The sequence below is a fragment of the Rhinichthys klamathensis genome, unplaced genomic scaffold (genome assembly GCF_029890125.1).
Source record: "Rhinichthys klamathensis goyatoka isolate OS25496 unplaced genomic scaffold, OSU_Roscu_1.1 h1tg000014l_1, whole genome shotgun sequence".
Lineage (NCBI taxonomy): Eukaryota > Metazoa > Chordata > Actinopteri > Cypriniformes > Leuciscidae > Rhinichthys > Rhinichthys klamathensis.
The window spans coordinates 2,819,850-2,835,929 of record NW_026606566.1 but is presented as its reverse complement, the minus strand read 5'-3'; the positions used below and the strand labels follow the sequence as shown (position 1 = coordinate 2,835,929).

The 16,080-nt window shown below is 38.9% G+C and overlaps 1 protein-coding gene across 2 annotated transcripts in view; it reads left to right on the top strand.

Moving 5' to 3' along the window:
• pik3cb (phosphatidylinositol-4,5-bisphosphate 3-kinase, catalytic subunit beta) overlaps positions 1-16,080 on the top strand; it is an 83,039-nt gene that overhangs the window by 55,057 nt on the left and 11,902 nt on the right. For both annotated transcript variants that reach the window (XM_056271168.1, XM_056271161.1), the window contains exons 12-19: positions 499-549; positions 748-936; positions 7,329-7,450; positions 7,550-7,693; positions 7,808-7,907; positions 12,987-13,171; positions 14,350-14,459; positions 14,546-14,624. In XM_056271168.1, coding sequence (XP_056127143.1) covers positions 499-549; positions 748-936; positions 7,329-7,450; positions 7,550-7,693; positions 7,808-7,907; positions 12,987-13,171; positions 14,350-14,459; positions 14,546-14,624 — 980 coding nt within the window. The remainder of the gene's footprint in view (positions 1-498; positions 550-747; positions 937-7,328; positions 7,451-7,549; positions 7,694-7,807; positions 7,908-12,986; positions 13,172-14,349; positions 14,460-14,545; positions 14,625-16,080) is intronic.

Below are 16,080 nucleotides of genomic sequence, written 5' to 3'. Positions count from 1 at the left end.
GCAACTTTCATTTTTATTTTTTTCAATAACCACGCATAAACATTATTCTATTAAAAATACAAACATGTACATACATGTTGCTCAGATCTCATGGTAGCCAAGTTTGTGCTATATAGAGTGAATTTACACCTTTGCCATTAACATGTTTATAAATAACTGAAAAAAGCACAAATGTCAGTGCATGTCAAAACATCCCAAGGGCCCCAAAAACACTCTGGTCCCCAGAGGGTTAACGCACGTGCAGTAAGGTGATTGTTTCGGGAATATTTTCAGCCTTTTATTCTCTTTTGGCTGAAAACTGAAAAACCAAAATAAGTTACCAAAATGTAGCCAAAAATTGAGAGTTACCAAATGTTTAAAACAAAACTCAGCTTGAACCAAAAAAACTGCGCACTCGCACCCGAAAAAGCATGCGTTTACCATTTTTGCATACATTAGTCAGTGGATAGTCATAACATAATCTAACATTTGTCATGTTCTGATATTTTTCTTCCATAGATCCTGGAAAAAGCTGCAGAAATAGCAGGATCCAGTGAGACCATGACAATGGTAAAATTGTGACATCCATAAACATTCAACATCTAAGGTTATATAATGTTTAAATAATGTCCCAGCTTCTTGTTTTCATGTAATTGTGGATTCTAGTTTTATCAAATCTATTGATATCATGAATTAATATCATAAGCTCCACATAAATACCATTTCTATGAGATGATCTTCCTAATGAGTTGAAATCCATGTGTGTAGGGTCGTGGGGGTAAGAAGTTTTACATCGAGCTGAAGGAGATCATGGAGAGGGATCCTCTCTCTCAGCTGTGTGAGAATGAGAAAGATCTGATCTGGACGCTTCGCTACGACTGCAGAGAAAACTTCCCTCAGTCTCTCCCCAAACTGCTGCTGTCGGTCAAATGGAGCAAGCATGAAGACATGGCTCAGGTATACGCTCAAACATACACACGCTTGCACATTCATTGGGGACATTTAACCCTCTGGGGTCGGCAATCACGCCGGCGTGATCTGCTCGCTTTTTTTCTTATCAGTGCAAAAGAGACTCAAAATACTCGGTTGATTTTGATCTTACATTTAAGTGTGATACATCATTAGATCCTGTTAAGTTTCTATTTTTTTTGTGGATACTCACAATAAAAACAAAGTGTTGTGCTTTTCACCAAATAAAGAAAAACAAACATGATGCGAGTTCTGCGTTCTCTCTGTCAGTGAAGTCCATTCTGAAACGCGTCCTAAGATTAACTGTAACTCCGCGATTACTTGTCACACAGGCACGAGAGATTTTTCTTTATGAAGCTTGAATTCTCTTCTTTTAAATGAAGTAATTTATATAAAAAACAAATATTCTCAGTTTATGCAATCTGTATGAAAAGAGAGTGCTGTCAGTATTTTTTTCCCAGCTCATTACACTTCATTATGCGTTAATCTGACACGCCCACGGAGGACGTGCGCTATTCAAACGCAAATGTCGAGGCAAGCCATGACAATGCCCACATCAGCCGTTCCACCGTGGCGGTAAAATGTGTGGTGTATTTGCTGCCTTTTACCGCTAAGAGGCGCTACAATCATAGACTCTGAAAAGTGTTCGTTTATTCCGGTTTATTCTCTCTAATGCGTAATCTGCTGCCGCACCGCGGCTGATTCAGAGCGATTGAAAGCTGGTAGCAGAAGAATTCAACAAGTGAAACGTAGTTAAAATAATTCATAATCACAATACTGAAATTAGGCTACTGAAATGTAATTGAATAAATAATGAAAGCATTTCAACATAAAACATTCCAATAAAAACATTTAGGCTACATCAAAGAGGCTTTACAACTTTAACAGCGTACAGACGGTATAGCTCAGTGATCAACGCAACAACACGAGCTTCGAGGAGCTTCAATCGACCCGAGATCGAATCTCAATGTAGCATACATGTTGTTAACCGATGTTGTCCTACAGCGTTTATATTTTACCACCTTCATGCTTAAATAGGTAACTGTTTATAACTGTTTACTTATTTAAAGTCAAGAGTTTTGTTTGATTATCATTACAACATAAATTTGCTACATTCCTGTAGAACCACAGCCGCTGCACAAACGACAAAACTGATGAAGGAAGATTGTCCGCCGATTGCATCAGAAAATGAAAATGAAGAAGCTTGTCTTTAGTCTGCTAAATTATTGTGTAATGTAAAAGAACACTAAAATTACTTAAGTTTGAAACCAATTTCGGACATTTCAAGGTTTAAATAAAGTGTCGGGACAGTTTTTTTAAATTTAAAACATGGGTTGCATCGGGTTTAGAGTTTATTTATTTTGCGATGCAAAATAAGAAACACTAGGCTAATCTTATTCTTGCGACATTTTAAATTTGTATTGCCAAAGAAATTACAGCTAAATTAAACAATTAAAACAGTACAAAACGAAAATTGTCCAAAGAAACATAATTAAATTAAAAACATGCGTTTTTCTTTGCCTCTCTCGAGCTGGATCTCTTTTTAACAAGTTTATTTAGTCTCCCTCGCTGCGCGCGCCGGGTCTCTCTCGAAATTAAACATTTCAGGGTAAAAACACATCATACAGCTGATAATACTGTATATGTCGCTGCGTGTCAGCCATACAAATCACGAAAAAATTATTTAGCCTTTAATTGTTGCTTCAAAGACACAGCATGCCTTGGTGAATTCACCTTACAATAACTTCAATTGAAATTTTGTGTGAAATTTTTTTTTTAAATAGGCTACAATAAATAAACTACAATATTTATAATTTAATAAGATATGGGGCCTACATTTGGACACAGATTTATCCTTACAATCATTTTGCCTGCTCATCAGGCTGGCTATCCGACACTCTCCATATGAAAGAGGAACATTAACACCTTTGTCCAGCAACTGTCCCTCCAACCCCCCACAGGCTATCGGAGTCTGAGGCTGACTTAACACAAAGAGAAGTCGCAATTCACACTTAAATCGCTATTCTAGACAGTGTTGATAATGAAGGAATTAAATGATTTAAGTTACATGTAGCCTAGTGATATTTCTGTCATAAAAGTTTATTACTAAATATTTCATTATTTCAATAATTGATGAAATAAAACTGGTTTGGGACAGCTTTTTCCAAGCAAAACTAAATATAATCTGAAAAAAAAAACGCTTGTTAATTTGTTGTCATGAACAAAATGTTCAACTCAATATTAAAGTCTACAGGGATCTTTGGATCCTTACAACCAGGCATGCAATTTGTGAATTAAGTTTTTATTTTTTTTTGTATTATTCAAATAAATATCGAAACACGGTGCTTCGTGGTAATGCTGCTAAATTAAATAACATTTATAGAATAATTATGAACTTAAATGAAACAATATCGCAACATTTCGACAAATACATTATTTGATCTGTTTTTACATTTTAATTCAGGGCGATTTAGCCTACATTTAATTAGAGCGAGATTTTCACCCTTGTCTTGTCATTTTCGCGCTTACATTACACGTTTGAGTAGATCCTCTGTACCTCTCGTTTTCATATGGATTAGCCTACACAATCAGATAACATTTATTAGCCTAAATATTTAGACATTTAAAGGCTTTAGACATAGCCGATTTCTTATCGTGACTGAGCTGAAGTGGCTTTCGGTTCATTTTTGTGACGCGCAGTTCCCGGAGACAGAGACGACAGATATGCTGTTTTTGTCGTTAGCCTAATATGAATACAAGTTTACAGTTTTGAACGACGTAAGCTACTCTACTCTTATCTGTATGACCAAAAAATTACGGAGTCGCCTATTAAGTTATTTTAGCTGTAATAATGAGATAAATAAATTAATCTAAATGAACGCGCCGCCGCGTTTGTCGAACACTATCTCACCATGCCAGAATAAAACCCGACTTTAGAAAAATGCATAGGGCCACTCGGCGTGGTGTGCCAAAACACTTAATTATAAACTTCAATATTTCATTCAAAATAATCTCAACACGCTTTGTGAAATTTGAAAAGCCGTGCATGCATTAAGGCCACTGGAACTAATGAACAACTGAAACGCTGGTTTTGATTTTATTGTTTGTCGTTTAAACGTGCCTGTTGCATATCTCTATTTTATATATTTGATATTGGTGAAGTAGCCTATAGCATTGATTAGCTGTGGAGGGAGGGGTGTGGGGATTAAAATAATTCTGCAGAAGCAGGGATGTTTAGACCAGAAAGAAATCCCAGTCCCCCCTGGCAAATCACACTTTACTTAAAACCATGTTTTTAAAAACTCTAGGTTGTAGGGAACAGACCTCTCTGCCATGCGCGCGCACGGTTTGGAGCACAATATCTGTCTCGCATGCACGCTCGCTCTAGATAGATTACGGGATATTTTAACTAATTTGCGGTATAACTAGTCGATCACGAGTGGCTCAACAGGTAGATCCATAGATAAACTATATCTTTCAGGAATTTGACCGACCGGGTTGACACTTCAGCGTGAGAAATCGGGGGTGTGGCGTGAGAGCCTGGAATAAATAAAAAAAATATATATATAGCTAGGGCTGGATGATTAATCGAAAAATAATCGAAACCGAAATTCAGAGCCTATAACCGACGTAATTTTACCATGTCGGTTTTTTCGTTTTTTTAATCCTATTGATATTTCCGCCCACTGTGTGTTAATGTACTTTCCCCTTAAAACATATTACCGCGTGTGTAGTCACGTGACTCCGCCCCGTACAGTCTGCGACATTGAAGCAACATGAGCCCCGTTTCACACAGCGCGTTGATCCCGGGAAATATTCCTTCTGTGTGAACGCAAACACGACCCGGGATTGATGTCAGGTTGGGGACCTAGTAACATTGCCGTGTTCAGTCCCGGAACGCGTATGAACAAAAGCTGTAATCAATGCCGTGTCGTAATGATGGCGCTGAAGCCTGGATTGTTCGCCAGCGTTAATGATCGAATCAGAGAAAAAAAATGCACAAGCGTGGTTTCTCGAGAGAGAAATCGCAGCTCATAAGCAGACGCTGCTGAGACATTACATGTCACATCGATGTGTTACGTGTTTTTACGGGTTGTGTGTGTGTGTGTGAACGCACTCTCTGATTCCGGAAAATCACTGGCAGTGTGAATGAACCAAAGTCAAACGAACCCGGGTCAAATCATCCGTGTATTTTCCGGAATCTCTGTGTGAAAGGGGCTATGGAGGGGAACTCAAGAGTCAACTCAGCAATAGGAGCCGCTTACCATAAAGAAACACGCAGTGTAAAAGGATTAGTTTTTTAGTTTTATACAAGTTATATTTTACTTTTAAGATGGCAATATTTACAATCATTTATTTTGTTTACAAAAATAACTATTTAAAAGTTCTTTATTTTACATTTTTAGGAAACTTTCTTTTTACATTAAAACTTAAATGACTTTTTTATAAGACGTTTTTATTTCAAGCATTGTATGCTTTGTTTGATTCAATTGTTTGAAATGTTTAATAAATAAGCATTAATAGCTTTCTGTGTGTTTCCTTATTTTAGAATCACAAAGATAATGTTATGCACTCTTTCATTAGAAAAAATAACCGTGAACATATTTACAGTATAAGCCTTGCCAGTGACATGATAAAAAAATAAAAAATAATCGTTCAATAATCGTAATCGAGGTAACTTGTTTGATTAATCGTGATTATGATTTTAGCCAAAATCGTCCAGCCCTATATATAGCCTATATATATATATAGGCTATATATAATTTATTTTTTTACAGAACTGCTTTTGAAATTACGATTGGTAGCCTATTATTATACAGATGCAAAGTCGTTCTGTTGGATACTATTTTGTTCCTTAGTGTAAAATGGAAATGCATGATAATTGTATTTTATAAATATAAGCAAAAAAAAAAAACTGTATGGTGTAACAGAGTTTTAGAGCTAGACAAATCTCTGCAATAATAAATATAAAATTTACAGCAGACCATGTTTGTGCGGGATTTGAACCCGTGTCATCTTGATGATGAACCGTAAGTTCTACCGCTCGGCTATGAATTTTCTTACTGAGAAATACCCAAACGTTTGGTTCTCACATGAGCGAGAAAACGTTTTGTCTTTAGCCTGTGAGTGTAGGCTTTTACAGTTTTAAAAGATTATATCTTATCTGTATGACCAACAATTTGTTGTAGGCTTATTTGGAAATTACCATAACTTGTAGTATTTCATCCTTAGGCTACTGTTAATAGACATTAGCCCCACTTACGCTTTGCTAAATGTCCCTTTGCGCCACCTGGCGGTCATTTCGCGTATGACTTTGAAATGCGACTGGTTTATTTTTACCGCGGTGGATGGCTAAAAATGGTATGTGGATGGCTAAAAGGTGTGACTAAAAATGTGCTTTTGGCTTTCATTTATATTTTGATTGTTTGTATATATATATATATATATATATATGTGTGTGTGTGTGTGTGTGTGTGTATAAATATTTATTTATTTATATATATATTGTCCTTGCATTCTTTCTTGTGTGACACCCCTGAATGAAAGGCTCATTAGTATGCAGTCTGCTCAGGTGAGAACTGCCTAATTATTCATGAGGGGGTTGGGGCGTTCCGCCCATCCGCATATTGCCTTTGCAAACAAAAAAATGTTTTTCACAATTTAAAACAATCTATTGTTTTATGTGAATGATTAGGCAGAATGATTTTCAGATCAATTTGAAGCAAATACTCTAGGCGACAACATCCACTAGTCAAAAGTCTTGTGGACAGATATTTAGTATGTTATTTGTGGCCTTATATTAGAAACTTTATTTTTTAGTTTTTTCAATAACCACGCATAAACAATATTCTCTCAAAAATACAAACATGTACATACATGTTGCTCGCATATTATGGTAGCCCTGTGTGTGCTATATAGAGTGTAATTTCACCTGTGCCATTAATATGTTTATAAGCAACTGAAAAAAGCACAAATGTCAGAGCATGCCAAAACATCTCAAGGACCCCGAAAACACCTCAGACCCCAGAGGGTTAATATTGAACAATATTATTGATCTGCCTGCATTGACACCATTATATGAGAACTGAACTAAGCTGGACGATGACATCAGAGCGTTTTCTCCAGAGCGACTGTATATAAATGAACTAAATTAATAACTTTTTTACAACAAAAACTAACCATCACTGAACTTACTTAAGCTGGACTGTGACGCTATTTTCTTCTGGAAGCAAACTTTGTTGCATTATTTTATCCTGTTATCACTGTAAAGCTGCTTTGGAACACCCTGTATTGTAAAAAGCGCTATATAAATAAAGGTGACTTGACATTCCCCCTGTAGAGTTCAAACTCAAACAGTGTTTTTCTCTCTTGTACTGCAGCTACAGGCTTTGCTGCAGATTTGGCCGAAGCTAAGCCCTCGAGATGCTCTCGAGCTCCTGGACTTCAACTACCCCGACCAGTATGTCAGAGAATTTGCAGTCACGTGCCTTCGAGATATGAGGTGAGCAGCCCACGTTGTCTGGGAGCATGTCAAGGAAACCACATGAGAAATGCTGAAACCCTGAATGTTTGTTCACGTGTGTGTGTGTGTGTGTGTTAGGGATGACGAGCTGTTGCAGTATTTGCTTCAGCTCGTGCAGGTGTTGCGCTATGAGCCGTACTACGACTGCGCCCTCAGCCGGTTCCTCCTGGAGCGCGCTCAGACCAGCCGGAAAATAGGCCATTTCCTATTCTGGCATCTCAGGCAAGTGTGTACATGTGAAGAAGCCTGAATATGTCAGTAATTCAGTTCACCTGGTATTTCAGAATGCTTACGCAGAATTCAAGGTTATGATTGTGTGTGTGTTGTACGTTACAGGTCTGAAATGTACATGCCACCGGTATCGGTTCATTTCGCTCTGATTTTGGAAGCGTACTGCCGAGGCTGCATCCCACACATAGAGGTCCTCAAAAAACAGGTGCACCGCTTTCATTCCAGCCCATTCCAGTATTATCTGTTTCGCTCAGAGATAGCATTTGGTCTGTTTAATATGAAATCGGATGGCAAAAATGTAAGAAAAAATACAATTATAGACTTAGGGAGAATTTCTGCTTCATTGATCAAAACATTGCAGTTCTGATTTCTTTCCTTGGTTATACTTTTTTTCTTTTTTTTCTTTTTCTTGGAGTAGAATTTGATTAATTGAGATCGGTATTTGTTATGTGTTCAAGTGTACCATGTTTTGTTACGATTGAACATTGTGTCTATAAGTGCTGTGAAAATGTATAGAAAGTTGGGTAACACTTTACAATCACAACAGACTGAGCCATCTGACCAATCAGAGCAGAGTAGACCAATCACAACAGACTGGGCCATCTGACCAATCAGAGCAGAGTAGACCAATCACAACAGACTGAGCCATCTGACCAATCAGAGCAGAGTAGACCAATCACAACAGACTGGGCCATCTGACCAATCAGAGCAGAGTAGACCAATCACAACAGACTGAGCCATCTGACCAATCAGAGCAGAGTAGACCAATCACAACAGACTGAGCCATCTGACCAATCAGAGCAGAGTAGACCAATCACAACAGACTGAGCCATCTGACCAATCAGAGCAGTGTAGACCAATCACAACAGACTGAGCCATCTGACCAATCAGAGCAGAGTAGACCAATCACAACAGACTGGGCCATCTGACCAATCAGAGCAGAGTAGACCAATCACAACAGACTGAGCCATCTGACCAATCAGAGCAGAGTAGACCAATCACAACAGACTGGGCCATCTGACCAATCAGAGCAGAGTAGACCAATCACAACAGACTGAGCCATCTGACCAATCAGAGCAGAGTAGACCAATCACAACAGACTGAGCCATCTGACCAATCAGAGCAGAGTAGACCAATCACAACAGACTGAGCCATCTGACCAATCAGAGCAGTGTAGACCAATCACAACAGACTGAGCCATCTGACCAATCAGAGCAGAGTAGACCGATCACAACAGACTGAGCCATCTGACCAATCAGAGCAGAGTAGACCGATCACAACAGACTGAGCCATCTGACCAATCAGAGCAGAGTAGACCAATCACAACAGACTGGGCCATCTGACCAATCAGAGCAGAGTAGACCAATCACAACAGACTGGGCCATCTGACCAATCAGAGCAGAGTAGACCAATCACAACAGACTGGGCCATCTGACCAATCAGAGCAGAGTAGACCAATCACAACAGACTGGGCCATCTGACCAATCAGAGCAGAGAAGACCAATCACAACAGACTGAGCCATCTGACCAATCAGAGCAGAGTAGACCAATCACAACAGACTGTGCCATCTGACCAATCAGAGCAGAGTAGACCAGTCACAACAGACTGAGTCATCTGACCAATCAGAGCAGAGTAGACCAGTCACAACAGACTGAGTCATCTGACCAATCAGAGCAGAGTAGACCAATCACAACAGACTGAGCCATCTGACCAATCAGAGCAGAGTAGACCAAACACAACAGACTGGGCCATCTGACCAATCAGAGCAGAGTAGACCAATCACAACAGACTGGGCCATCTGACCAATCAGAGCAGAGTAGACCAATCACAACAGACTGGGCCATCTGACCAATCAGAGCAGAGAAGACCAATCACAACAGACTGAGCCATCTGACCAATCAGAGTAGACCAATCACAACAGACTGAGTCATCTGACCAATCAGAGCAGAGTAGACCAATCACAACAGACTGGGCCATCTGACCAATCAGAGCAGAGTAGACCAGTCACAACAGACTTAGTCATCTGACCAATCAGAGCAGAGTAGACCAATCACAACAGACTGAGCCATCTGACCAATCAGAGCAGAGTAGACCAATCACAACAGACTGAGTCATCTGACCAATCAGAGCAGAGTAGACCAGTCACAACAGACTGGGCCATCTGATCAATCAGAGCAGAGTTGACCAATCACAACAGACTGGGCCATCTGACCAATCAGAGCAGAGTAGACCAATCACAACAGACTGGGCCATCTGACCAATCAGAGCAGAGTAGACCAATCACAACAGACTGAGCCATCTGACCAATCAGAGCAGAGTAGACCAATCACAACAGACTGAGTCATCTGACCAATCAGAGCAGAGTAGACCAATCACAACAGACTGAGTCATCTGACCAATCAGAGCAGAGTTGACCAATCACAACAGACTGGGCCATCTGACCAATCAGAGCAGAGTAGACCAATCACAACAGACTGGGCCATCTGACCAATCAGAGCAGAGTAGACCAATCACAACAGACTGAGCCATCTGACCAATCAGAGCAGAGTAGACCAATCACAACAGACTGAGCCATCTGACCAATCAGAGCAGAGTAGACCAATCACAACAGACTGAGCCATCTGACCAATCAGAGCAGAGTAGACCAATCACAACAGACTGAGCCATCTGACCAATCAGAGCAGAGTAGACCAATCACAACAGACTAGGTCATCTGACCAATCAGATCAGAGTAGACCAATCACAACAGACTGAGCCATCTGACCAATCAGAGCAGAGTAGACCAATCACAACAGACTGGGCCATCTGACCAATCAGAGCAGAGCAGACCAATCACAACAGACTGGGCCATCTGACCAATCAGAGCAGAGAAGACCAATCACAACAGACTGAGCCATCTGACCAATCAGAGTAGACCAATCACAACAGACTGAGTCATCTGACCAATCAGAGCAGAGTAGACCAATCACAACAGACTGAGCCATCTGACCAATCAGAGCAGAGTAGACCGATCACAACAGACTGAGCCATCTGACCAATCAGAGCAGAGTAGACCAATCACAACAGACTGAGTCATCTGACCAATCAGAGCAGAGTAGACCAATCACAACAGACTGAGCCATCTGACCAATCAGAGCAGAGTAGACCAATCACAACAGACTGAGTCATCTGACCAATCAGAGCAGAGTAGACCAATCACAACAGACTGAGTCATCTGACCAATCACAACAGACTGGGCCATCTGACCAATCAGAGCAGAGTAGACCAATCACAACAGACTGAGCCATCTGACCAATCAGAGCAGAGTAGACCAATCACAACAGACTGAGCCATCTGACCAATCAGAGCAGAGTAGACCAATCACAACAGACTGGGTCATCTGACCAATCAGAGCAGAGTAGACCAATCACAACAGACTGAGTCATCTGACCAATCAGAGCAGAGTAGACCAATCACAACAGACTGAGTCATCTGACCAATCACAACAGACTGAGCCATCTGACCAATCAGAGCAGAGTAGACCAATCACAACAGACTGAGCCATCTGACCAATCAGAGCAGAGTAGACCAATCACAACAGACTGAGCCATCTGACCAATCAGAGCAGAGTAGACCAATCACAACAGACTGGGTCATCTGACCAATCAGAGCAGAGTAGACCAATCACAACAGACTGAGCCATCTGACCAATCAGAGCAGAGTAGACCAATCACAACAGACTGGGTCATCTGACCAATCAGATCAGATTGGCTCTCGGAAAGGAGGGGTTAAGAGAGTGATTATTTGAACAAACCGTTTTCAGACACTTTTAGAAATGAGGTGATGTGCAATGTATATTATGAGAAAATAAGTGTTTTTTTATCTTGGATGCATGAAAACTATTGTAGGAGATCTTCAAAACAAAATCAGGAACCTTTAAAATAGCATAATAGAGGCACTTTAATAATTAGCATTATGAGGAGTGAGTTAAAGCAACATGGCTAACATGTGCTCAACTATTGGTCTCAAATAAAATAAATTGTTAAAGGGAACGGTGTCAAAAATAACAAGTGCAAATGCCAGACATGGGCAAACTGTGTCAGTGAAGAGAACAGTACTTAACCGTTCAAAGTTTGCCAAAAATGACAGCTGGACATTTCAAAATCAAGGCAAAAGTAGAGTGCTAAAGGTCACCTCTTCTGTGACACACTGTCAATAAAAGCTGTTACAAAACATCTGGTGTTTAATGTACAGTTGAATCATTAAGATTTCCTTCTTCCGGCTCAAACCTGCTGGAAGCTTTACTGCGTGTAATGCGCTACATTTGATGAAGAACTTTACAACTAATTAAGTTCTAGAGTGCAAAGTGTACAGATGTGTCCAAGAGAACAAGAGCAACCAAAGCAACACTTAAGAAACTGTGCAAAGATATTGCGATGCTGCTGATATTTATATCACATGACTTGTTTAGGCATCAAATTTATTCATTCAGGTCAATCCACCTTTATTTATATAGCGCTTTATACAGTACAGATTATTTCAAAGCAGTGATAAAGAGAGGAACAATGGTTTCGAGATGCAAATGGAGTTCGATTCTGCTTTAAAGTCAGTCCAGTGTTGATTAGTTCCGTTCAAAAACTGTCTAAAGATCATCAATGAATGAGTTCAATTCCTCTATAAAGCAGCTCTGGAGACAACAGTGATGTCATCGTCAGCTCACACAACAGTGTCAGTGCAGTCAAATCTGTAATATTATTGAATATTTAGTGTCCTAAACTAATCAAGCTAAGGAACCCAAACTCCATCAGTGATAGAATGGAGGAAAAAAATCATTAAAAGCATTTGCATCATTGTTTTTTGTGCATTTCTTGTTTCTGAATTAAAGAAACAAGTAGTCTTTTTTTTTATGCGCATTAGATTTTACTTGCATCTTACTGTTTTCACTTTTGTGTGTGTGTTTATACAGTAAGTTAATAACTAATGATCTTTGCAATGGAAGTAAATCAATCAATAACTAACCTTTGCTGGACAATAACTTTATTCTAAGGCTGCTGTAAAGCCAAAACAATCTCTGTTTCTTTAATGTCCTATTTTCACTGTAAAGCTGCTTTGAAACTATCTATATTAAAAGTGCTATATAAAGAAGGTGACTTGACTTTTGATATCCCAAAATGTGCATACAAATATTTAGATGGAAACCCAGCTACTGTCCCTCTTCACATAGTTCAGAACATTTTAGAGGCAGGATTGTAAGGCCATACGATTTTGAAATGAACATCATGATGTGCTGTAATTGTTTTGTAGGTTGAAGCTCTCAGTAAGCTGAAAGCAGTAAACGAGCTGATTAAACTGGCCACCATAAAAACCAAGACGAAACAAGCTCATCTTAAAGAGGCCATGATGACGTGCCTTCGACAGACGGGATTCATCGAGACTCTGTCCGACCTGCATTCCCCTCTCGACCCCAACCTGTTGCTTGCTGGAGTCAAGTAAGATTCGTGTGTTTCGTTCACTGCAAGCTCACTGCAGACCAGTTGAGTTATATGGGGATGATGAACTATATTAGTTGGGGAAGGAATTGTTTATTTTCAGTATTATTAAAGTAAACATGCAACAGCCTTTTTACTTCCACAATGATCAGGTTGAAGGAATAGTTCACTCAAAAATTAAAGTTCCTGTCATCATTTACTCGCCCTCAAGTTGTTTCAAACCTGTATGAGTTTATTTCTTCTGTTGAACACAAAGAAAGATATTTTGAAGAATGTGGGTAACCAAAGAGTTGATGGACCCCATTGACTTCCATAGTAAGAAAAAAAACCCACTATGGAAGTCAATGGGGTCCATCAACTGTTTGGTTACCCACATTCCTCAAAATATCTTCTTTTGTGTGTGGAGTGAGCATAACACACACTAACAGATTCCATTCACAATCAACCAGAGTCCCGACTGTGAATCTCTTGCATCAAACGTGTCTTTAAAGTAAACAGACATGGCGGACGACCGGCAAGAAGAAATGGCACTTGTAGTGTATGGACTGCTTTTTACAGAAAATTCGAACATGGACTTTACATGTCTTCCGTCAGCTCGCTTTCTGATTGGGTATCGTTTCGTTTCACATGATAATCTCCAGAGTGTTTGTCCTCCTCGGGGTGTAATATCTTGTAGTGTGTACCCAGCATTATGGAAAGTTGTCTCTGTGCATGACGGGTGGTTTTGGCAAGGAGTTGAGAAGCAGGGTTGGTGACTTCAGCTGAAAATTGAAATGGTTTCAAAGACTCATTTTGATGGAAGATTATATACAGTATACTGCAAAATACTATAGACGCTTGTTTCCGCTACAGACTGAAAAATAAAAAAGGTAATTGTGAATTTACATCTCACAATTCAAAAGTCAGAATTGCGTGATATAAAGTCGCAATTACGAGGAAAAAAAAGAGTCAGAATTGCGAGTTTATTTCTCGCCGTTCTGACTTTATAACACAATTGCGACTTTATATCACGCAATTCTGAGAAATAGTCAGAATTACGAGACGTAAATTCGCAATTGTGAGACAAAAAGACGCAATTATCTTTTAAAATGTTTTATTCTGTGGCGAAAACAGGCTTCCATAAAACACTGCATACTAAGAAGAATTTTCTAACCAGCTTTTTTCTCCTCCTCTGCCAGTGTCGAGAGGTGCAAGTACATGGACTCTAAGATGAAACCTCTGTGGATAGTTTACAATAACAAGCTGTTGGGAGGAGACACAGTGGACATCATCTTCAAAAATGGAGACGGTGAGGGAGAGACGCTCGGGTGCTAGACACAAGGCTGTCACAGAATCACATCACATTACAGTACTTTACAAATCTCTCTTTTTCAGACCTGAGGCAGGACATGTTGACTCTGCAGATTTTGAGGTTGATGGATCTGCTATGGAAGGAGGCAAACCTGGACCTCAGGTAGAGAGTGTGTGTGTGTGTGCATCTTAAAACTAGATTTTGACAAGAACACTACAGACCTCTTGACCTAACACTGAATTGTTGTACTGGAATGCCTGTCATCATTGGAAACCTCTAGTGTATCAGAGTGCTCTCAGGCCTTTTACACACAATTTGGGGAATTACAACTGCAACTGTTAAAGTCCTCATGAAATCAAAATTGACCCCATTTACTTTGTTAGCACACATTACTGGTCTTAGGGTGAACAATTCATCCGTGCAGGTTAAGTTCATTAAAGATTCCTGGAAAAAAATTGTACATAAGTGTTTTCAACATTGATAATAATAATAAACGTTTCTTAAGCAGTAAATCAGCATATTATAATGATTTCTTAAGGATACTGACACTGAAGACTGGAGTAATGATGCTGAAAATTCAGCTTTGATCACAGGAATAAATTACATTTTAAAATATATTCAAAGAGAAAACGTTTTTTTTTTTTTTTTTTTAATCATAGAAATGCAGCCTTGGTGAGCATAAGATACTTCTTTTAAAACATTAAAACTTGAATGTTAACATTAAATTTTGAATTGCAGTGTTTGTGCTAGACACCAAAATAAATACATAACTATATATCTAGATCTGAAATTCAGAGGAGCGCTTGGTATGGTAAAGCACTAAGGCATTGTAGACAGCAGGACTTTCTCTAACGCTGCTTTGAAATTATGCATATTGTAAAAAGGTGCTATACAAATAAATTTGACTTAGCAAGTCTGATTGTCATTATTCAATTTGAGGATGATGTTACCAAAAAAAAGGTTCTTGCTCTATTTAGGCACATTTCCCAAAACTGACACTTGGAGCCTCAAAAAGCCTCCTTGGAAACAAAATGATCCCAAGGTTGCGAAAAAAGCCTGATAGTTCCATTTACACGCACTACATCCACTTACTTTTTTTGAAAATATTACACGCAATTACGTTGTTATTAAAGTATTTTTGTTTTAATTTTCAAAAGTGAATAATTGCACTCAAACATTGAAAATACAGTGTCATTATAAAAAAAATTTTTTTGAATAAAACCACTAAAACCAAATAGCTGTTTGCAAAGTATTTACAAACTAATAAAAATAATGACACCGATTATACATGGGTTTCCATACTTTTGAGCCACGCAGTATCATTATTTCTTTATTTATATTTCTACAATAATCTCAGAGATACTAGGATAAAAGTTTCGGATATAAACACTGCTGTCTAATGGTAGGGATCGAAATAGATTAAAACACCTTTTGAAAGTAACTTGACGAAATTCTAATCGTTTTTTTTTTAAATAGACTGCAGCAATTAAAAATATTAAATGCTGCAGTCTATTTAAAAAACGTAATTAATTTGAATTTCGTCAAGTTTCATTCAGAGCCTCTAGTAAATTACATGTTATTTTTTTAGCTGAATTGTGGGAGAATCGTGATCTCTATT